At 38.7% G+C, this 25,057-nt stretch overlaps 1 protein-coding gene across 11 annotated transcripts in view; it reads left to right on the plus strand.

Moving 5' to 3' along the window:
• FHOD3 (formin homology 2 domain containing 3) overlaps positions 1-25,057 on the plus strand; it is a 383,220-nt gene that overhangs the window by 171,620 nt on the left and 186,543 nt on the right. For all 11 annotated transcript variants that reach the window (XM_051610566.1, XM_051610567.1, XM_051610573.1 and 8 more), the window contains one exon: positions 12,708-12,813. In XM_051610566.1, coding sequence (XP_051466526.1) covers positions 12,708-12,813 — 106 coding nt within the window. The remainder of the gene's footprint in view (positions 1-12,707; positions 12,814-25,057) is intronic.

Consider the following 25,057-nt stretch of genomic DNA (forward strand, 5'->3'; position numbering starts at 1 on the left):
ATCATCCTTAGAGAAGCAGAAGGAGTATTCTGTTTGCCTCATTGATCTCAAGGAAGGAGACTGTTCCTTCCCCTCTTGCAACCATGACTGATGACTCCTTAGGGTTTGAAGCTGCATGACATTTGATTTAGGGGCTGCTGTCATCACTTGTGGAGCAGGCTGCCACCTTTTCTCTTTAAGAGTCCTCTTTGAAGGGTTCTTGATTAGTTCATGAAAAAGAGAGAAACCTTCATTTCCTTCCCAAATCAAATTCACCATAGTTCCACGTAACAGTTTTTGTATTTGCTTAATGGTATTTTACAAGGGATGTGTGTCAGTGTTGTTTAGATATTAGAAATGAAATAGATATGATCTGTCAAATGTCAAAATCAGTTTCGCAAATTCATTGGCAAATAGAGTGTCTTCTTTGTACCTAGACAATGTTATGGGCTGAGTTCTAAACAGTTCTTAATTGGCCTGTAAACATGAGCTACTTCCACCACAAGTATCATCTAAAAATATGGGAAGCCACTGTTACTCATTCTCCAAGCTGTGTGTATGTTTGATTTCAAACAGGAAACCTTGTTTTGTATGGAGCCTATCTATTTTAGCTTCCTTAGGTGTGTAATGCAGTGCATGAACATTGTTTGATCTGTTACTTTGCTCCCAATAATATCATCCCTGGTAGGGTGTGGTCTAAGGACATTTTCTAGTGTTTTTTAATTCCACTGTTAACTGGGAGGGGAAAAAACACAGTGTATTGATGTACCTGCTGTTTACTCGAGGTGCAAAGGATGAAATTCTGTCCCAATCAGGTTGATGGCATAAAATGTTAAGGTTTTTTTTACCTGGTATTTGAGTGTATGCAAGTAAATTGAATGTGGTAAACAAGCAGCGACAGCAGGACTTCTTTTGTTTATTTCCCACTGAATGCTTTATCTTTACAGGGGAGGCAAACAAAGCTTTTCTGGCTAATAATGGAATAGATTAATTTGATACTGAGATGTGACTTCTACTTGCTTGCTTGCTTCTTGTACACACGGGGGAAAAAAGTTATCTGGGAAAAAAATTCCTGTGATTATCTGTGCCTTGTTTAACTGAAATAACATAATACTGAAAGCAAAAAGTTGCTTCCACGTGGTTCAACATGCTGAAATAGTAGCAGAGTTTCTTTTCCATGTTCTTTCTTTCTTTCCATGTTTCATTCTTAAAACCTGTTTTAAGAATAGTACTGCAGTTCACTTCCCTCTCCTGAAATATGGAATGCATCAGTTTATTGCTCTGTACAACCCAAACAGGTAGCCCACCCTTTTCAGTGGTAAAACTTGATGGTAACTCTGGGATCTTTCTCAGATGGGTGTGGCATCATGCAACTGCAAGGTTAAGTGCAAGGAAGCACTAGAAGCAGACATTATAGTGTCACAGTAAGTTGGCTTTCTATCTCCAGCTCCCCCATTTGATCCTAGAATCAGGAGGGTTATGTGAAAGTAGTGAAGTTAATGACCAAAGATATGGAAGAAGCAAAACATTATGTTCAGAGTGAAGTTCAGAAGTTAATTTTCATCTTAGCAGTCCAAACTTGCATTTCCTTCCCTACATGTAAATGCGAACATGTGTCTTTTACAGCCTGATTGTCTGTTGGAACAGTTTAAACTTGAAAGACTGTAGGCTTATTTTTTTCCGTGGTCTGCTAAGAATTGTTTTATGTATCCAAAAAGAAGAAAGCTGTTTATGAAGAGAAACCCAAAATCTTAAAGGACCAATTCTTCATTCATTTACAAATGAGATGCATCTCTCTAAGGAAGAAAAACTAATAAATTAATGGTAAATGGATGGTAGTAAATTATATATTGTACCTTTATAAAATAAACTGAAAGTTTTTAGGTTTTAAATGTATCCTTTTTTCATGAATGCCCAATAAGAAAGAAGTTATTTTAAGGAGTTACTTTAATTTCACTAGGCAAGATTTTTTTTTTTTTTTTTAAAGGAAAAATGTAAGAGATTACTAAGAAAGTTTTAAACATTTAAATCTTTTCATAAAAGTATTCAACATTTGTTGTCTATATTCCATACTTTTTCTTCTGTTATAGTTGGCTGGAACTCGATGCTCTAAACATACCTTAACTGTGTCTAATAACCACTGTTTTGACTCTGAGAAATCTCAACAAATATAATAAAACAGGAATTTATTCTTCTCTATTACTTATTTCCTCAGTTGTTGTTTTTTTCATATGCTGCAGGAGAGCCACTGTGGTAGCTGTACGTGGCTAATGCTGAACATCTTAGGTATCTATATACCTGTCATTTGAGGAATCTGAGAAATTTGACAAGGATTTGAGAAATCTGGATTACTGAAAAGTTATTTTTACAAATGTCTTGTTCAAATTTTATGTATTTTTAAAAATTCTGACGGATTAAAATAATAAAAAAAAGTCTCTTTTGGATTAGAGTACTTCTCTATATCCTCAACCTTGAAGAAATCCTGTCTTTAGCAGAATTGCATCTTTGTTTCAATGTATTAAATATTGGACATATTTTCACAAATTTAAAACAGTAATGTTAACTGCTAAAACATTATTTCAGCTATCCAAAAGAAACTGCAGAAAAATACACAATTTAAAATGTGTCCCTATAAAATGAGGGTGTGGAGCAGTAAGTGTTGCAGCTTCTCTGGTTTGCTAATGGGAAACATCAGCAAATGCTGTATTTTTTTGCGCAATACAAAATGTGTTTTTGAAAAACAATAGAATATTTATTTTCTGGACTGATTCTTTTTCAGAAGGGAGACTACAGGGGATTAATGGCTGTAAATAAAACACTTGTGGGTGAATTTCTGTATCTCTTTATTGATGCCACAGGAGAAATCCATAAGCAATAGCGTGGTCTATATTTGAAATGTTTTCATCTTGGAAAGAAAGAAAATTTATTTTTTAATATTTGAATGGCATAGAGTTATCTTTAGCTGGTACAAATGTTCTTAAAAGCTGGCAAAAAAAAAGCAGACAAAAAAAAAGCAGGCATTTGTTGATTGCTACTTAGGCAACTGCCTCATGCCAAGGACATGCAACAAAATTGATACATGAGGGTAAATTCTCATTTTAATCATCATTAGAAGCCAAACTTTGTATTGCAAGTTGCTTAAATACATTGCCCCACTGAAAGTAAAGGAGGATGGTAATTTCCATGCATGCTGTTGTAAAATATTCTTCCATGTAAATAGATGTGGGAATAGGAAAAAAAGAACAGTGTAAAAATACTGATGTCTTTATTTCACATTGTTGTCCTGCTTCTACACAGATGCACATGTAATGAGTTAGGAAGGTGTAAAGGCTGGGGGAGAGAAGAAAATAAGGAGTGTGGGGTCAGCACAGAAGAGTGTAGGGAAAAGTGGGGAGGGCACCTCTGCTTCCACAGTGGAAGCTGTGGCACAGCCAGTGAGGCCGGTGCATTTGCAATCAACAAAGATAGCAAGATGGAGCTTCCCCGGAGGGACAAACTAGCAGCTTGGTCCCCATCAAAACTTTCTCCTCTAAAATGCTGCTGCCACTTCCTCAGTTACCTCTAGCAGCTGACTGCAGTTTTGGGACACCCCAGTGAAGGGCACCCTTCTTCTTAAGAGTGATTGACTGGCAATCGAACAAGTGGAAATGGGGTCATGTTGCACCAGAGAAGGTTCAGATCGGATATGAGGAAAAATTTATTCACAGAAAGAGTGGTGAGGCAGTGGGACAGGCTGCCCAGGGAGGTGGTGGAGGCACCATCCCTGGAGGTGTTCAAAAAACAGGTAGATGTGGTGCTTTGGAAGATGGTTTAGTGGTCACAGGGATGTAGGGCTGATGGTTGAACTTTATGATCTTCAAGGTCTTTTCCAACCTTGATGATTCTATGATTCAAAGAGTTCTTCTAGGCATGCTGGTGGGAGCATGAGGGAGGGAAGACAGCAACTAAACTTGCCTAGTGAGCAAGCAGTAGTAATTTCTGAGTTGCCAGTTATCAAGGAGTGAAACTACTTGTCTTAGAGAGGTGGGCTTTCTGTGACAACAGAAGACTCTCCTCATGCTTCTCCTGAGAGCTGTGTTCGATTCAGCTTCTAGAAGTAGTGTCCTGACTCAAGGTAGAGCAGAGATTTCATGGTTTGATACAAGACTCACATTCTTAACCTGTCATCTGTTCCATACATAGAATTGGTTTGTAGCTGCTTAAGTAATTTAGGTTGAAATCGCAATACATTCTTGAGGGACTCATAGGACTGAAGTTTATGTGTGTATGTGTGTGTATATGTTTGTGCATGTGTGTATGTTTTTGGAATTACTTCTTTCCAGATTTGTTTGCAATAGGTGACTTGGCTTTTAAAATGGACTGAAATAAACAGTGACAATTGAATTAGATAGGATCAGGCACTTCTGGATTGGCAATCCAGTATTTTAATTATATCAATAATTTTTGAGTCCAGAGAAGAGAGCTATAGTTTAAAGTGTGGGAAAGTAACTATAAATTATATCTTGGCGGTCCGTGATCCTCCAATCACTTCCTAACTATGTTTACTCAGTTTTCAAGCCAAAATGAGCTTTTCTAACTGCAAACAGTGCAAGCCAAACTTGATCTATAAAATGCAACCTGTTGCTTAGCCAGTAAAAAAGCTGGACTCCAGAAATTGTCTGGGGTTTCTGTTTCTAATAGAGCACAGCATAACTCTTTTATTACTACATCATTGTAGTCTTGTCAATGGGAGTAGTTATTTTGCTGGTAACTTTAGCAGATGTGATGCATAGTGAAGGCAGGTAGCAATAGTTAAAAATACTCTATTGAGACTTTATTGTGCTATATTTCTAATGTAGATGTGGGGGTTGCAAAACTAGACAGCTGAAAGGAGGGCTGAGAGGAACTGGTTGCTAATTTTTCATTGCTATTGAGGCAGAGTATCTTCTAAGCATTTGAAATTACATGGGCAACCTCTGGGCATGAAGGCTCTCAGGTGATGGAACAGCATTCTGGTCATAGCCCTGCACTGCCACATTGCTACTGCTGCTAGGGCAGTCGGGTTAGGAGATAGCTTTGGGGTTGTTTGGAGGTATTATTTTTACACATGAGGGTTTGCAAGAGCCAGGAAAATGCTTCAGAGAGAAGATCAGTAGATTTCTGTTCCTCTTGCACTGTTAGGAACATGAAGGGTGAAATAAGCGCCTACCCATCATTGATGCAATTGCTAACTGAAACCTGGATTTTATCATTCTATTCTTCTTTCCTTAGTAACAGAGAAGGCTTTTCAAGTATATTGGGCAACAGTCCTGCATTTTACTTGCTTGTGGTGGAATGCCAGATGTATTGTCATTTGAGATTTATGCCAGTAAAAGCCTGCAGTCGTGCATGGTTTGCTCTTTGACCTGCCTCCTCCTTCCTCCCTTTCCGCACCAGTCAGTTGCTGAGTCTCTGCTGCTAATTTACATCCCCAAATGAATGAGGCCTAATCTCCAGCCCTTAATCCTCCTAAAACCATCTGAACTTTGTTATCCTATTTTGACTTTCCAGGAGATTTTTTTTTTTTTTTTTAAAGAAAGGATGGAAAAAATGTCTTTACACTTTTAAAAAGAGCGGCTATCATTTATAGTTTTGGGGTAACTTCTTGTGAGTGTATATGCATGTATTTTTCCTTCTTATTTTATTTTTTGAGCATTTTATATATTGAGCATAATTATCTGTGGTTTCTCTTTCAGTTCTGCCTTGCAGTGCAGTATACACTCCTAGCAGGGCAATCTGAGGAAGAGGGTTTCCAAGGATACCTCACTCCAATGCATTAATGTAGAGTGAGGACAGCACTCTTTCCCAGCATACTGTTTGACAGATGAACATAGCAATGAACGGAGATTGCCCTTTCAAAAAGTAGTAATTTTTAATTCTGGAGCAAGGCAGCATCTGAATGAGCCATGCCCTTTCTGTCTGTAGGCCTCTGTATTGGTATGCTGCCAGCACCTTATTCCACAAGGTTTCAGGAGGCAGAGGAGGATGCTTCTCTTTGAATCCAGTAGGGTTTACCTTTCTCCTCTTGTGCAGGGTGAATCGGCAATATTCATCTTGTCTTTTGGCTAGGTGAATTATCACAACATTAAAATGTGTATATAGTGTCTCTTCATGAAGTTACTGGTTTTGGTCTACAGACAAAATCAGAAATTTTTCTGAAAATTAGAGTTGAAATCTCTCTTAATAGGGATGTTTTAGAATGACAGAGCAGGGAGGGAAGCTCCTCAGACAGGGGATGAAGTGTGTCAACCAGTGGAGCTCAGGGTGAGTGCAGTCCTCTCTCATGGGCAAAGCTTAGCAAAAAATTTCTCATGGCTATGGCTGCTACCCTGGCTGCCTGTGCTGCTCTTACTTTTAGGCTGGATTATTGCAACTTTTGTGTTTTGGCAAGTTTGGTCGGTACAGAATGTGATTGCTGGCTCACTCAGTAATGTGTCATGTGGAGAGCACAGGCTGGGAAACCCCATGGTTCCTTATTTAAAGAAATGAAAATCATAAAGTATGCAGTGTTTAACATTGTAACAGAAAAAGGAGAGGATTGTACAGCATAGCATTAAATATGGAAATGCTCAAACAACCAGAAACAATGGGATAGTTTATGAAATGAAAAAAAAAAACAAAACAACCTAAAAAATGGGGTTCTCCTTGGTGGAAATCTCATAGGCAAGCATCTTGTTATGATTTCTTGGAAAGACAGTACTCTGCACAGCTGTTAGCCACGTAAGAGAGAAATATGTATGTGCATATCCAAATGTGAATATTCAGTTACTAATCCAGTTTCCCCAAATACTTAAAGTAAAGCTTTCATTAGTGCTTTTTTGTGCTTTTTAGTTAAAAACCCCCACAACAAATGAACAAAAAACAAAAAAAAACTTGTCCTTGAGAAGCTGTTCCAAGACCTTGATTCTTCTTAGGAAGCAAAGTAATTTTCTTGTGGCAGAAAACTAATCATGCTTTGGGTGAAAGTTTTCAAGTATATGGAAACAGAAATAGCAGGCTTCAGAAAGATTTAACAGTATGTAAACAACTTAACTTTGCACGTGGAAACTGCACATCAGATAAGATGCATTCTTGCAAAGTGCCATGCCTTGAAAAAAGTCTTCAGTCTCTACCTTCAGATAAGACCTCGAAAAACTACATTAAAGAATGGTACAGAAACAGGAGAACAGGTAGGAAAGAAGGGAATCCCACCTGCACCATTTCTGCTGGTGGCACATGAGCATACCGTACAGCCTGCTTGATCACAGGGTTTGTGGGTGAAAGTGGGATTTGTGCATTTTTCCAGCCATATAAGTAAGTTTGAAATTCACCAGCCTGAATATAGTTAATGTCTTTTCCATTATACATTTGACAAAAACAGAGCTCTATTGCAAAGCAACATACACTATGTTGTTTTTTCTTCCTTCTGAGATGCCTGAAGAAAGGAAGAGACACAATCTATTCCAAATCTGTGAATGAAAGCATAAAATAAAGCTGTCTAACAAGGACATGGGTATCTTTTCATAAAGACTTTTAAGTAGCCAGCCTTTGTGTCGCTGAACAGTCTTCACGGTTGCAGGAGCTTAGCAGGAAGCTTAGAGAGCTTTGCCTGTGTTTTGCTGCTTTTCTCATCAGTGCTTTAATGCCTGCTGATTAAGGGCTCATAAATCTTTGCAATATTAGTGGAGGAGTCCGAGTCCATTTCCACAGCTAGTGACAAACTTACCCTGCTTCATTTTAATTGCTATCACACACATTCGGCAGCTACTCGTACATATCGTTGTCACACACACCATATATTCCATACAGTGAATGCTCTTTTCCTGGAAACCTGAACCTCTTACCAGTGCCTTTACTTTTGAGGTCACCTAACTTGGCAAGTCAGTGAGTTAATGGGTCTGAAAAGATTATCCTAGACCAAAATTGATGTAAACATTCGCCTTTCAGTGTAGAACGTATGGAGTTGGATGCCTTTCATCTGTCTTTGCACATTCCAGATGTTTGCTTTTTTCCTCTCATCATATATACATGATGGAATAGATAATGTACTGAGTTCAGATTTATGTCTGGAGCATGATGTGTTTGTACTCTGCTTCATTACACCTTCTTTCTCCCTTTTATTTTAGAAAGGAGAAGTACCTTAAAAGCCTTTTTTAATTCAGATTTGATTTGTTTATTCAGTGCTTTCCAAAAGCAGTCTGGTTAGAGTCCCTCATCCCCTTCATTTCCTCTGCTGTTCTCCTGCAATATCTCTCCTTTCAGTCAAGGATGATTCTATGCTGTAGCAGTTTACTCCTTCGGCTTGTTTGAAAAACTTCTAGAAGGCAGATCTTACAATTTGCTTTGGGAAGATCCTTGCTTTAAAAAAAACAAACAACAAAAAAACAACCCAAGTTACCAATATAAAAGAGATATTTAGGTATTTGGAGAAGGAATTGCTAGTTGTTCCCCAGGTGATACCCTAATATGCATTCACATCTTAAAGTTATAATTGGTATTTCAGTTTTTATCTTTCACTGACTCTCAACAGCCTTTAATGACTATGTGCTGTTAAAAAATTTCCTTTGTTTTTGGGTTCCACCTGAAGGTCTCTGAAGTTGAACTACTGGTAACTTCTCTAGCATTAAGACTTCTTTTTTTTTTTTTTTTTTTAATCATCACACAGGCATGTTAGGTCTATTAACAAATGTCAGAATCCTCAAGTCTCGATTTTTCCTTCTTTTTCCTGTTTTTCCATTCTTGCTTATTTGACTGTGAGTCAATCCAGAATAGATCTTATTTTTCTCTCAACTCAAAAGACGATGCAAACACACTTGATGAATGAAATGTCAGCTCAAATACCAACAAAGGGTATTTGAAGAGCAAGGAAGTGTGCTTTGAGCTAGGACACCACTACTGTCTGAAAAAATAATTGAGGTTATTTCACTACATAGTTTATATTTTGTATCTTGTTTCTCTTAATTAGACAATGGTGTTATCCAATAAAATATGCATCTATTTTTTCGTAAGATTTGTAGAAAAGCTTTGTTTGAGGATGCTTTGGCCTCAGGTTTCTTGATTCTGCGCAATGCTACAAATTTCTGATAGTTTTTCTGAATGCTGTGCACTCCTGTCCTTTCTGCTCCTTGCCCTTGCTCCCATCACTTCCCACTCTGAAAATTCGACACCTTCTCTCTTTAGTAGCAAGGAATTTTGAATTTTTAACCATAAACCTCGGCATACAGTGTAATTTATTTTCTAGATGTGCAAACTCCTTATGAATTATCAGTGCATGTAGCCTTAGTGTACCTGAACCCTGACTATGCTTCACTTTAAGTTTAGCTGACAAATTCCAGGATATGTTCCTCCTCTTGAGTTTTAGGAGAAACAAGATTCAAAGTTCTTGAAGAAAAAGAGTTTGCTCAAGTCTCTGAGTTAAAAGGACCATATACATAGTGATACACAGGATGGAGCAGTTGCCTGGCTCCAAGGGGTGGCCAGAGAGGAGACTCCTCTGGGGTCCCTGGTTATGGTTCTGCCTCCCTGCTCTGTTGGAGGTGGCTCTCCATTCTAAAAGATGAGCTTGAATGTTTCTTGATGGTGATTTGGATCTGTGTATTGTGTGCATGCATATTTATTTATGTATTTATTTGTAGTTGCTTGATTTTGAATCAAGTACCGCAAATTTCGGAATAACGAATCATAGCATCATATCAAAGAATGGTTTGGGTTGGAAAAGTCCTTAAAGATCATCCATCTAGTTCTAAGGCCCCTGCCATGGGCAGGGACACCTCCCACTAGAACATGTTTCTCAAAGCCCCATCCAACCTGGCCTTGAACACTTCCAGGGATGGGGACATCCACAGCTTCCCTGGGTGATCTGTTCCAGTGTCTCCACCCTCGTAGTGAAGAACTTCCTCCTCATGTCTAATCTAAATAATTGCTCTTCCAATTGAAAGCCATTTCCCCTTTTCCTATCACTACATGGCCTTGTGAAAAGTCTTTCCCATAGGATCCCTTCAGGCACTGGAAGGCTGCTGTAAGCTCTCCCCCAAGCTTTCTCTTCTCCAGGCTGAACAGCCCGAACTCTCTCATCTTGTCTCCATAGGAGAGGTGCTCCAGCCCTCTGATCCTCTTGGAGGCCCTTCTTTGGGCTTGCTCCAACAGTTCTATGTCCTTCTTGTGTTGAGGGCTCCAGAATGGGGCACAGTACTCCATCCAGATAGGGTCTCACAAGAGCGGAGTAAAGGGGGAGAATCACCTCCCTTGGCCTGCTGGCCTCGTTTCTTTTGATGCAGCCCAGGACACGGTTGGCTTTCGGGGCTGCAAGTGCACATTGCCAGTTCATGCTGAGCTTCTCACCAATCATCACTCCCAAATCCTTCTCCTCAGGGACTGTTCTCAATCCATTCTCCACCCAGCCTGTATTTGTGCTTGGAATTGCCCTGACACAGGTGCAGAACCTTGAACATGAGCTATAGCCTAGATCATCGGAAAGCATTTTATCTTGTGTCCTTTTCTTATTTTTCCAGGACTTCGGTTGTTGTAAAATGTTATTCTGGAATTTCATCTTGTGAATTTTGGCATCACTTGATGCATCAGAGTTAAGAGTTTGGTCCTCTGAGCAATGGCTTTTGGGAAGGGCTTTACCAGTCGCCACTGGGATGAGACAGACAGAGGTCTACATGTCCTGGCTGACCATACCCCTTCTTTGGCCTCTGTCCCATACATTGGAACATGCTCCTTACATTGGCAACTTGGGCAAAGGTGCAGCAGCCTCTGTGCCAGCCAGAGGTCACCTGCTGTGAAAAGGTCCCTAGCTGCCCAATACAAGCCACTGTCTTGCTTTTTCAGTCCTTTTCTGGAACATCAAAGGGAATTCCCGGGTGATCTGTGGGGAAAGGGGGAGTCTGTGCATTTACCTTTGAAACACCATTATGTACAACAGAGGAAATGAGAATGTATTAGTGCCATCTGTAATAACAGGTAGATTGCCTGTGTAGTCTTCCTCTACTCTCCTAGTAATCTCATTGTGGTTTGAGTGTGACAAATGGGTAGATAGAGGAAATTTGCCATTTTCAGAAGATTGAGTGCTTGTGTCTGTAGTGCCCTGATCTGACATGGGTGTCTGTAAAATTCCTAGCTTTGCAGAAAACATTATCAAGGCTTTTATCTAAACAAATAAGAAAATAGCAATCTCAGAAAATAAAACATTGAGACTTTGAAATAAATAAAATTTTTAGCTCGAGTGTGTGCAGTGGTGGATTTTATCTTACATATTTTGGGTTTTTACAATATACTTTTGCAAAGATGGTGGGAAATCATTATATCCTTCCTCTTTATATGCTTTTTAAAGGATAAATCACCTTTATCATGTGATAAATTTTTGTATCTATACGTGTCTGTAAAATATATGTTTAAATTGTTTTAACAAATTTAACCTTCTCCTTAAACATTGAACAGGTTTTTAATGTAATTTCTTCTTTTCTTATGAATTCAGAGTTCACCTTACAATTTCATATATCTCACTTGGTTAGCCTTTAAGAATTATGTCACTTAGCTCTTCTGAAAGAGAGAAATTCGTAAGACATAATCTGTCAGGCTGAAAGAACTTTGCAATAAGTGAACTATCACACTAAAAGGGACCTGATTATTTTCTTTCCCTTGGCAATTTTCTGAGTGTATACAGTGAATTCAGAAACCACTCTCAACAAAACTATCTATTGTCTGGATCTTGGCTTCTCAGAGCTGTGTGATTGAAAAGCTGAAATTTCTGTCCAATACACTATTGTGTATGAAAACATATGTTAAAATATTCAAAAGAAGGAACTCAGCAACTAGGATGATTTTGTCCACAGAATATTTCTCTTCCATTATTATTTTAAATTGGTTGTGTGCCTAATACGTAAGGCTAATTCATTAAGTGCTGTTTAATCAAGTTTTTAGTAGCCTTTTGTTTGTTTACATGAGCCTTCTGTAAGATAGAAAGAAAAGCTTTAGCCACGATGCTGTATAGTCCCTTGGCATAGTATTATGCATGTAGTGCCCAGCAAAGCCCTCCTCCCCTTGGTATGTGTTACAGGGTCATTCTACTGCACTGAGTAAAGGGCTGATGGTTTCAAAGAATAACTGAGTCACTGTAACAGGTTTAACTCCCATCAAATACTACAGAGCGATTTCTCTTACGTTCTTTGTGTTTTCCATCATAATGTGGATTATCTACTCGTGTTCTTGTAGTCAACACTATACTTTCTCTTTCTAAATATAATGAAATAGTATTACTTTAAGATAATACATATAATATTACATTGCAATAAATACCAATTTTAAAAGTTCTCTTGTATGCACTTCCAAAACTGAAACTGGAGTTATTCTAAGTCATAGAGTTGGCTTTCTCTTACTGATATTGACACTTAAAGGCTTTAAGGATTTTTAGGTGCTATGATGTGTCTTGTTTATGTGCTATGATGAGATTTTAACATCAAAAGTAATGTTTTCAGATACTAATCTTCTGTAGTTGACATAAAGGCAAAATCTTGTTTTTTCTTGCTTTGCATCAATGTGTTTAATCCTGATTGTAAAATTCAAAATTCTGCTTCTGGTCCTCTAAATAACAACCTTTATATCAACTTGTTTACATCATGTGAAATACAAAGTCAGTGTTACGAGCATACATTTGGTTTTACATTATGATACATCCTGGGTTTTGTCTTTCAGAATTCTAATGCAGTTTTTTCTTTCTCCTGTGGCAGGATGACAAGGACTTGGTTCATGAGTTTGTTGTCGCTGAAGGTCTGACTTGCTTAATCAAAGTGGGAGCAGAGGCTGACCAGAATTATCAGAACTACATCTTGAGAGGTAAAGGAAATGCATCCAAAAATTGTTTTGGAAAGCTCTCGCAGGTCTTCTTGACTTGCCATGTTAAGTGTCTTGGAACATGTTCCTCAGTTTGGTCCTTATTCTTGCATGTTATGCAGGAAAATTAAGGGGAGATTAATACTACTGAGCAGGATGATTGAAAAATTCAGACATTGATAGTCTCTTAGTTGTCTAGCTTTTCTTGCAGATTATACTGAAAATCCATAATTCCAACAAAAAAAAAACAAAACAAAACAACAAAACATTAAAACATTCTAAAGCTTTAACAGGATAATTGTGAATTTCAAAGGGCACAGAGCAAAATAACTTATTGGAGTGGAGAGTTGGTAACTATGGAATATACAGTGAGATGGTCATATCTTAAGGTCAGTTGGCTCAAAACAATTTTTAGCTGTCTGATATTTTGAAGTTAAACAGGTTATCAGACATTTACATTCTGGTTGGTTTTTTTTCACTTGAAAGATCATTGGCAAAGGTAGAGTTTGGAGAGTGATGCAGAAAAGGTGTGTTACTGTATTAGAAAGCTGATTTACTTTATTGCGGGGCAAATGAACACCTGCAGTTTTCAACCTAACGGAGAACCCCAGGCTACTAATTGAGGGAGTTCTTCCAGTATTTCAGGAGGTTGTGAGTAAGGGGAGAACAGTCACACCAAAGGATCTTTGCTGCTGGATGATCTCACAGTAAACACGTAGTGCTAATGAATGCATAGTTGTGGTGGATTGTTCATCTGAATTTTCTAGACTGATGTATATAGCTGCCTTTAAAAACATCACTTTGATGTGTTCAATTGCAAATTGAGGAGTAAAACAAAGGCAAAAATAAGAAGGATTTTGTAAGAACTAGCAATGTTTGCCAAGTCATTGAAAGCAAGGGTGCAAATACGAAGTGTGGCTTCATGTGAAGAACTTGAAGATTAGACTGTACAAATACCAGCTTTTAGGGTGTGTGTAATAATCCAAACCAGGACCCCAAATTATGTTCTATATCAGTAGTTTTACAGTAGTATAAATGTACTATAATAGTAGCTGGTATATACTCAAAAGTGAAAGACCACAATGAAATGAGACAAGGATACAGAAATGTGTTAGAGCAGAGATTTTCTTTATAGCTAAAGGAAGACGTTTCTGGGAGGGAACTGGTCATAGATATTCTCAGAAAATTCAGATTAGAAGCAGACTAGAGCCTCACAGTCAACAGAATGATCTGCTGATACCAGAGAAGTCAGTCACATCTGAGTGACATCACCACTATTGTTCATGCCTTCATCTTACTGAAATCTCATTTGACATGATCCGGGTATGGACTGAGAAGAATTAAAATTTCCTTCCACATTGATTTTTATTTCTTTTTACTAGAATATACTGTAAAACATTCAGAATTCAGGAAGGTCACAGTGGTCTCTTTCTTGGTGTGGTTTCTCAGGTTGTGCTGTGTTTAAGAGCTTGGTGTCCATGCTCTGAAGTTAAAGATGTTCTGCTGGTTTCAATGAATGATAAAAGACAGCCTAAGTGCTAATGTCCACAGGATCATAATGCTTGTTGCACTAACAGGTGGTCATAGCTTGTTCAAAATAAATATAAAACAACCAAACCAACAACAACAATAAAAACTAACTGTATGGAAGTAAGCCACAGACATAAAAAGCTTCATTTTAAGGTGATTATTTTAAGGATTGCTGTCTTCTGAAATCAGGTCATTTTTTTCTTTCCCCTCTGTCTTGCTGGTGCAAGAAGCTGCAGTTTCTCTCTTGACAGTGTGTCCGAGCATGTATTGCAATAATGTGATTTATTTGAGTGACGTGGGTTTTATTTCAGAAATTAAATTTGTCTTGATTGTATTTCAAGGAAGTTCAAAGTATTGTTAGAACTCCAAGATTATGTCAACTGGCTTGCAGTTCCAGGAGCCAGCATGTACTTTCTGAATAGGTCTGCATGTGCAATGAGATAAAGATAGGTTTGAAAGTGGAGTGTAGCCAGACAATCTTATCCAGCTACATTGAGGAGTGTGCTGAAAAGAAACATTAAATACGTCACTTAACAGTGTTTTTCTGTTATATTATTTTTGGATGACTGTAGTGACTGGTTGGATTTTTTTGTGACAGTTGTGTGTATTATTGCAGTGCTGCATTTTACTAAACTCAAGAGTACTGGTGAATAGGTTAATAAATTTCACTGAAGATACATTATGGTTAGCTCTGAGGTGGTCCCATAAGCTTTAAACTCAGTCTTAAATTACAGAGATTTTTTTTTTTTTTCCCCAAAGTTTTATTTGTCTAGAACCTCTGTGCCTTACTGCTGTGGTGTCCTTGTCCTGCAGATCTTTTTGTAGTAAAATATATCCTCCTTATTTTCTCTGCATTTAACCTGGATCACAAAGGGATGTGATTTCTCCTTAGTTCCATATTGTAGCAGCATTTCTCCAGCACCTTTGGTGTAATTCACTGTTTTCTTCTTGTGACACAAACCCACCTTCCTGGGCTTGTGACAGTAAATAGCCGCCTCGCACACTGCATTACCTCCTCCACCCTCAGGCATGCCTGTGCATCTTCTTGACTGAACTGTTTCCAAGTGTTTCCTCTGAACATATTTGCCTGCACTCTTCCAGAAATAGCTTTGGACCTAGGAGGGTAAGTAGGTTGGAAATATATGTATACTTAAGGGTTGTAGGTTGTTCAGTGCGTTCCCAGGTACAAGTTATTTCTTGAGGACATTGCTTTCTGTTTTCCAAAGGTCTCTGTTGTTTCACTCAAATTTCTCCTGGTTGTGATTTTTTGCTTAGTGGTTTTGAGTTGGTTCAAGCCAGACCAAGCTGCCAAAAAAATGACTAAATATGAGTCACAAAAGTTTTTGTTACTTTAATGGGTAAGTGAAGAGAAGTGTGGCTTTTTCATACAATTCTGAGAAATCCAGACAGTTTATTGTTGAATGCTAAGGAGTGACTTTAGTTCTGCTCGGGTCCCCTGAACTGGAGTTGTGTGACAGTACCTTTCCCAAAATGTTCCCTTTTGTCAGAATACAGTATCTAAACCCTAGACCACCAGTAACCAGGGCCCTTCTCTCGAGTCACTCTGTTGAAAGATTAGGTTAGAAAAAAGGTTTTTTTCTCTGTACTTAATAGTTCTTCACTCTTTTTTACTCTTCAACATTTTAATTATTAGAGATGTAAAGAAACCCTTTTGAGGGATTTTTTTTTCCCCACAGAAGCAGGCTTGCTGCCTTTTTTTTTTTCTCCTTCCTGTTTTTCCCTTTGGTGACAATTAAGCTTAAGAATTATGAATTTACTCATAGCACTGAAGTGTGAAGTTTCAGTCTCAATTACAAGATTGCAGTATTCTGGGTGTTGCCTAAATACTCAAAACTCAAGTCAGTGAAAGATAGATGAAAATATCCACAGTTGATGAAGATTTATATGTCCTATTGTACATTTGAAGATGTTTTTGATACAAGTTTGAAATCTTCTGTTCCTTGCACAGAAAGAGAAAGCCACACATGAAATGCCATTGCTGACCACGGGCTAGTAAAATAATTGGAAGAATTAGGCAGCGTTTATGTTTTCTGTTATTTTAGCTAGTGCTGTTGAGAAGGTGAGAAGGAAAGGCAGCTTGTGTAGACTAAAGCTTTATTGTTTTTAAAATATACTGAATAAGTAAGGTATGAGGGTTCAGAGGTCAGTCTGCTGACACCATGAGGCCAGAAGTTCTATCTGGTGGGATTCTGTCCCATCTGTCCCTCACATCTAATGAGGAAGTTGTCAAAAGGTCGTCCAGGCTTTTTTACAAAGTGTATTTGTGTACTTGGATCCCTAGTTGCCTGCTTGTGGATTCAAATCAGTATTTAGTGGTGTCTGTAATTAGACAAAAGCTAGAGTTCATTCTTGTGGTCTGAAAACACAGGCTGGGTGTCTAGTCCAAGCAGGAAGAGGCCTTGACCTTGCTGCAGAGCAAAATGTCCAAGAACTAAGGCTGAAGAAAATACAAGACTATCAGTCTGTACTTAACACTAGACCAGGTTTGAATGAAATTCTGCCTTTGGATAAAGGTCTGTGATTTAGTCAGAGCTGTGTGCTTATATGGGGATTAAGAATTTGGATTTAAATTCTAGCTGAGAAATGGCTTTAAAGTATTATGTTAATGTTTTTTTCTTTGTTGTGTTTGTTGTGATATTTTAATTTTTTTCTTGAAGAAGAACAAATATAGGAAAACAAGTGCTTGGAAGGCTTAAGAGTTATGATTTGAGGCAATATTTCTGTTTTAGGTTACCCCCTCCCCCCAAAAACCCAAACCACTATTATAATCTAAATTAAAGCTAGGGTACATCCAAAACTTCAGTAATCTGGACATAATAATTAATGTAATAATCTGGACATAAAAACTAGGTTACAGTAGAACCAGTTTTAGTTTTACCTGTCATGGGCCCACTGCTCTTCTGGTAAAGTGATGAAGTCCTATTGGTCTCTACAGATGTTGGAACAAGCACATTAGATGGTCCTGGGTGAGGGATCCAACTAACTCCATACTCCTATGTTATATGTACAACATACAACTATGCTGTATACAGGTGGCAACAACAAAAAGTGAGAAGACATTGCTGGAAGACCTGCTGGTTGTGAAGCAGGAACTGATTTTGCTGTTAGAATTAGGAGATGCTGAGCTGTTTGACAGGGTGGTTGAGCATGCATAGGAGCCATGGAGAAGGCCAGAATCTCTTGATGAATGCCCAGGCACAGGGTGAGGTTTTCTGAAGCAACAGGCAAATGGCTCAATTACAGATGTGTGTTAAAACCACTGATGGTTAAACCTGTTTATAAAGCCAGAGGCATTCAGTCTCACCTGCACACCAACTTTAGAATGAAGGGCTGTGCTGCGTATTCTGGGAAACCAGATTAAATTCCTGAAACAACTCAGTTCTGCATGGTAAAAGACCGTCTGGTTACTGTCTGTCACCAGGACGCTGTGTGCCCTATAATGTCAAGGAGCTAGAGGAAGTCAAAGGTGAGGGTGAGGTTTTGCAAGCAGGCAGTGGAAGCTGTTGCTGATAACCCTCTCATTCTGAAAGCCAGACATGAAGTTATCAGCAAGCCAGTGGCATTTCTGCATCAAGCCAACAGCTACTAGGAATGCTTGGGTTTTATAAGTGTGCTCTCTGTAACAGAGAGATCATCTGTTTCCAGGAAATGGCTGGCAGTTTTTAGCAAAAAAAACCCTCATTATTACACGGATGTGAATGCTTCCATTGCTCTCAAATTTTCCTCCCTCACCCTGATAGATGATGTGGCTTTGGCCTTTTGCATTAAAGGTTACGTATTACAAAGCGTTTAGCACGAGGAAGCACATTCTTCTGTGGTAAATGTATGTGAAACATACAGCGTTTGTGTAAATACCAAAAATACTAGAAATAAGGTCTATGAGAGGCTATGTCCATCCAAAATAGACGTATCTTGCAAGGTTGGTACCACAGCAGTAAAGCAGATAGTATTAATCTAAGTTTAGTAGTGAGAATTGACTTAATACTGAGTATCATGCATACCTTTGTGTTATTCCTGTTTCAATGTGAATTGGAGAACTCTTTAAAGTTTTCCAGCTGTAGGAAAGTATCCCAGCCCCAAGTAAATAGGAACAGACAGCGCACAATTAGGCTTACCTTTCCATTTCTTTCTTTTCCTGAAGCCAAGTATGAAAACTTGCCAGACTCTCTTCTCTTCAACTTCAGTGTGCTGTATGTGACTGTGAAGTTCTTGCACATATCTCTACATATCAAGTTGACTTCTTATGTGTGGTCCTTTAAAATTGTGTAAACTTCTCAGTTGATCTTGAAGTAGCTGTAATAAGAGCCTGTGTTTTAAAGAGAAATCAATTGCCTAAATCTGGATGACTTAGGAGTGTTGCTTCTGAGAGGGACTTGCTTGCTCAGTCTCCCTGAAAATTCAGTTATTTGATCTTTCTGCTTGGTCCATCAGAAGGCATATCAGAGTTAGACACTTGTTCTGTGGGGATTTGAACATTCATGTCATTCATTTTATGCTGGACATCAGACTGCAGTCCCATGACACCATGGGACTGGCTTCAGATGGCAAGTGGGACAGATGGCAACTCCACCTGGAAGCTGTTACGTATACGTAAGTATGAGGCTGCTCTGTGTGGAGGTACAACCTAGATTTCCCACCACCAGCACCAAAAAACCCCAAAACAAAACCCACCACACCAAACAAACCACAGCCGTGTTAGCAAATTAGTAGCAAATTACTGTACCTGTGCAAATAAGACAGTGAGCTTTGTAGGTGTCATTTGTTGTAGTCCATATAAAAAGTAACAGTCCAAAAATCAGACCTATACCTGATGGCTCAGAACCTCTTCCTGCTATATGTATGCAGAAACCTCAAGATATGCCTCTTTTTGTGTCTTGAAAGCAAATGAATGAAAAAATAGGAATGGATTTAACATCCTGGTTCATAAACTCTTTAGATTAGAAATAATGAGATTACAGTGTTCTTCGTTGTACCAGAAAAGAGGGCACATTATAGTATCTCCATGATTAATAATAGAAACACTAAACCTCCTTGGCTTGGTAGCTGAATCTTCTTTCACTTCTGCAAATATCTTTTAAGACTAAATGCATTTGTTTACTTGTATAAGGGTTGTTGGTAGAGATTGACCTTGGAAGCCGTGCAGCTTTAAAAGAGGATGAACATCCTCTTCACTTTCCTCTCTGTGCTTTCAGGATTTCCTTTTTTCATTTCATTTTCATCTGCATATTTTTAAATTATATTTATTAGTCTTGATTTATGCATGCATTACACTGAGTTTCCTACCAAAACAAAACCTTTAAGTGTTCACTTAGTTTGTGGAGGAAGCCCTGCCCTCTCCTTCCTCCCTCCTCCTCCTCCCTTGCTTCTCCCTGGATGTGATTCTGATCCATGATCCATCTGGAAGCAGAGCCAGATGGTCTTAACACACAGTGTACAGTACAAGTCCTCCCAGTCTGGGATGAGAATTGGCACTGAAGCAAATTTGAGTTCAAAAGTTTAACCACCCTATAGTAATTTACACATCTACAAATAAACGGAGCTTTTCCTTGCTCTGTGCGTTATATGAAATGGCCTTTCATGTTGGAACTGCTTGTGAGGAGGATATAGGGTTCTCATGGTCTACATGGAATTAAACAATAACACCACCATAAAATTATGGATTTCCCTTGTTTTTAAAGCTGACAGAGGCTGGGAGGCTTTGGGTTGCTTTCTCTCTCCATGAAAATGAATCTTCAGGTTTTGTATTATTATATTTTTTTTATGCTTTCTGAAATTCCCATGAAATGTGACACCTCAGGCAATACAGACCCCATGTAAAATGAGGAACTGAACCATGAAAAATGCACATCCTTAACTACTAAGCAAAGAATAAGTACTTGGGAAGTAGTCCCAGGGGCCTTTAAAGCCATTGTGGATGTTATATGATTTAACTACTTAAACTTCATGAACGAACTTTAAAAAACAATGTACTGATTCCAACTGGTAGGAGCATATTACAGCACATTTCTGCCTTTTTGTAGTAATCTTTTAGCCTCAAAGTATCTGAAGCCTGATTCATTAGAGAAGGAAAAAATGTGCATAAAATAAAGACATTAATAATCCAGCACAGACATCAAAAGTATGCAGCTGCTGGGAATTTCATTATGAATTACTTGTATTGAATATATGCACTGAAAACATGGAAAAATAAGGTTGGGAAATAGTGTATGAGTATTCCCATTTCAATATTACATACTTCCACAGCTATTTGTGAGGGTGATTGCTAGGCTGCCACACAGAGTGCTCTATCTTGGTACAGAATCAGGGAAGATTAAGAACTTTGAAAGAGGAAAGGAGGAAGCAGGTTCAAATGTGTAGGATAATTCAAAAGTGCTGCCTGTTATTCCATGAAGGTGATTATTGTGTGATGTAAGGACATGTCAAAATAAAAAATGAGATTCTTAAAATGCCTTCAGAGTTCATTTCCATATCTAGATATGTTTTATATATTTTAAGCTATGTTTTAGCCCTATCTGTCTGTTTTGGTTTTTTTTTGCAAAGGTGCATGCACATGCATTTCTGTCTATCAAATTCTCATAGGTGCAATCAGAAAACAGGAGCAGTGAACTGTAAACTCTTAAAATACTTGTTTTCATTACCATGAGGCAGGCCTCTGATGAAAGCCTACTGCATCAAAATATTAAAAAACAAACAATTCAAGGATTTAAAAGTGAAAACTTAAGACTTTCATGTATAATTGCACAGTATTAATTATTAGCTTATCATAAATGCCATGTTCATACATATCCATCTAAGAAAAACTGCAATATTCATTGGTTGATGACAGTGAGGGATAATCTTAGTGAGCATGTGGGAATAGTAACATTTTTGTTTACTGCTGTGGAGAGTTTCTGTTTGCCTTTTCTGCATTGCCCTGTGGAGGACAGAAGGAGTACATGTCCCTTGGGAAGACAGAATTAGCTGATAGCTGCACGTTTACACAGGTTGAATGAGAAAAGATGGAAACTCTTTTTGCTGTTTCACAATGAAGTAGGATGAAGACCAGTTTCCCACCTGTCAGTGCTGCTTACAGCCCTCCTCTGACACCTCCCATATGCAGGACACCAGACACTGATGGGGCAGTGAGGAAAGGAGAATGTGGGCTGGCGTCCTCCCGCTGCCCACGTGTGTGTGAATGTTGTCAGTGGAGGCATGGGCAGGGTTTGAGCTGACCTGGGATGGCAGCAAAGCCAAGGTGCCATGGAAAGACAGTAAGGCAGAGGGAGAAGAATTGTGGTTGGGAGTCTCCGAGGGGGAAGCACAGGTTTATCTCATTCCTCCGAGTTTTACTAAAACTGGTCATTGATAGTCTATGGCTTTATTAATTGTAACATGATTTTTTTCTCACTATATTTCCAAACAAGAAGGAATTCTTACTGTTTTCAGTGTGTAAGGCATTTCCAGTTTTCTCTGTTTAAATTCCAGTAGCTGAAGCTTGTGCTGTCAAGCCATGAGAAGAGACTGTGCCCACCTCTGGCCCCTAGGCCATATAGGAGTGTCAGCTTGCACTAACTACTGAAAATACAGTACCTCTGCTGTTTAGGGTGGGTTTTTCAGAAATTTTTCACTTTGTTTTAAGTTTCTTCCCAGATATTTTAGTGAAGAGTTTACTGATGTAAGTACCATGCAAAAATAAGTACTTTTCCCCCTTCTTTTTAATTTTAATTTGCTGGCAGCAAGAAAATAAGTATTATTTTATCTTCCAACATTAATGGTATTTTGGGGTTTTTATCCCAAACTCCTGTAGATTACATTGATGCTGAACTTGCTCAGCAATCTTTGAATGAAAGAGAATGTAGAGAAGAAGAGTTTTAAGTTTTCACCTGAGTGGGTTCACGTTGTATCAGGCCTGAAAGGACACATTAAAGCAAGGAAAAATTGTATATGAGCTACTGAGAGGGTCTCCATAAAGGAGATGTTCTCCCTGCTGCCAGGAAGCCGAAAAGCATTAACATCCAACAGGAAAGAGTGCTGTTTAAGGGTGGATCCTAAGGGTTGCCTTTATTGAACTGTGATAGATAGACTTTCTTTTGGAGTTTAGTTCTTTTGACATTTCACAGTTCTCTGAAATGGAGAAACTGTAAAAATGCTGCTGCTTCCCAGGATGAGTGCCATCAGATCGCTCTGCTGCTACAGGACATTGACTTTAATCACTGACCTGGTGCTCAGAATTTAATATATATACAGTAAATTTTAAGTGGGATTATTTAAATGGCGAGTGGGATATTGAAGACTTTTGCCAATATTGAGCAATATCCTATTTCCTTCTCTGTCCTGCCTCCTACTATATGTTATCACCTGCCTAGACAAGGATCTCACCTTACTCCATTCCTAATCATCCTGTCTGTGTTCCCATCCCCTGATGCCCTGACTTCCGGATCTTATAGTTCAAATCCCTGCTTTTAAAAGATATCTTTTTAAAAGTTATTTTATTTTTTAAAGTTATGCCCCAAATTGACTTTGGGTACAGTGGGGTTGCATAGCATTTAGTCTTGATGTGCTTCAAGTATGTGGAGCAGCAAGAGTCACTTTTTTGCAGATTTTCACTCTGGATGCTCTGAACCTCAGTAGCCTGACCCTGTGAGCAGAGAGTGGTCTGGAGGAGCAGACACTGATTTCTCACCCAGGCACTACGATGGGCCCAGATTTTTGTTTTGAGGCAGCAACATTAAGATATAATTTCCAGGTTCTCAAAATTCAGCAATCATTCACCATAAGCTTGCTTCTGATATTAATATAAATGATAGAAATATTTATTGTAGTATTTATAAACTAGATATATTGGCTGCTAAGAATATTCTTTTATATGTGCTTTTGATAAAGGTTTCTTATGTTCCCAGAGATTGTGAAGGACAAACACACTAAGAATACTGTTAAGTTTGATCAATAAGACTCTTCAAAATTAAGAAATACCCATATGATCTTATTTTGCAGGCATTCATGCTCCCCTTGTGTGGAAGCTGATTCAGTCTGTGATCGCACAGGTATCAGCTTTTTCCACAGCTGCTCTACTTGAGTTACTGAGCACCATCGTACCTGTGCATTTAAAAAGCTCCTTTAAATAGCTTGTCGTATTATCAGTGCTTCTCAAGGTGTTCAGATTTTTTTCATGCTATGCAAACTGTTCTGAAATGTTTGTTTCCCTCATGGATTTTTCTGTGACTTGTCACTAAATGTTTTCCAAGAGCTAAAAGGGCACCATTATTTTAGTGCTGCAGATAAGGAAGTGAGGCACTTGAGAACAGACATATTCTGAATTCAGAAAGATTCAGTGAGCCTATGTGCTAGTTTTGGACTTGTCCTTGAGCTAGTTTTCCAGCCTTGGTATCGAACTTTCTGTTATGTTTTCTATCTTGATATCATACTTTTCTGCCTTTTTAATTTTTACTTCTAGGACTTCTTTTGTCATTTAGACTCTTGCCAAGCCTGCCCTGGTTTTCTTTCTGTGATCTGTCTATACATGTTCCCCTTCCCATATCAACTTCTTTTCACCTTCATCAGTTTATCAGGTCATTTACATAATTGATCCATTAATCAATATTCATAAATTCATTTACATTAAGTTCTTGACAGTTTAATCTGTTTTTTCTCTTCCCATCACCTCTTCCCACCTCTGCACTGTCTGTTGAGGGTTCTAGCACCACAGCTGTGTTTGTGTGATGGTGTAATGAACTTGACAGAGGAATGTGTCTGTCTGAAAAATAAGGATAAAAAGGTAGATATTTTGAGTGAGGAGAAAAGGTGCATATTTTGCTGCTGCTTTGGGGTTCTTTTTAGTCCTACTGGATTACCTGGTCCAATTAACTCTGGTGGGACACAAACCCCTGTGCCAGCAAAACCCTGAGTTAGGCCTGAGACAAATCAATAAAAGAAAGTGCTTCAGTACCGCTATCAAGTATGTTTGGTCTCTTATTCTTGTCCATTTCTTTCCTCAGATTGCTCACATTAGTCCTAATCCTGATGTTCCCTCCAGCCAAATAACTTCAAGTCTTTGCCATTATTTCCCTAATTTATCCCAGTCACTTCATCTCTTTTCATAACTCTCAGATGCTCATCAGGCTTTCTGTCAGAGTTCCTCCCTTAACCCTTTCATTTCTTTGAACCCCTCTGGGTTTAATTTTTTTTTCTTTTGGCATTCAGATAAGAATTCTCCTCCTTACCATCTGAGTAACCATGCAGTTCCTTTAAAACAACACCGAAAAAAAATGCGCAACCTGTCTGCTCTTGTTTTGAATGCTGTGTCGTTCTTAGATGGGCAACAGCTGGGAGCTTTTGGGCTCCAATGATGTTGTGTGTTCAGAGGTTTTAGCTGATTGCATATGTTCAGTAGAGACTATTTTAAGTTTCAAACAACAGTTTTTCAAAAACTTGTTTTCTGGTTTCGATTGGTGGGTTTTTTGTTAGCGGGGAAAAGGCCACAGGGGTGGCTCCGGTAAGAAGCTGAGAAGCTCCTGCTGCTCCAAAATCAGCCAAAGAGCCGTTAGAGGGACAATAGATGCGCCTCAGCGATTAAGATACGAAAGAACCAATGTAACAGCTGAGCAGAGAAGCACTTAAGGGAGGAGAGCTGTGCTGGAGAGGGAGAGTGGGGCTGGTGGTCGGTGAGGAAGAAGGGGAAGAAGGTGCCCAAGCAGAAGTTTCCCTGCAACCCATGGTG

This window comes from Apus apus, chromosome 2 (genome assembly GCF_020740795.1).
Source record: "Apus apus isolate bApuApu2 chromosome 2, bApuApu2.pri.cur, whole genome shotgun sequence".
Lineage (NCBI taxonomy): Eukaryota > Metazoa > Chordata > Aves > Apodiformes > Apodidae > Apus > Apus apus.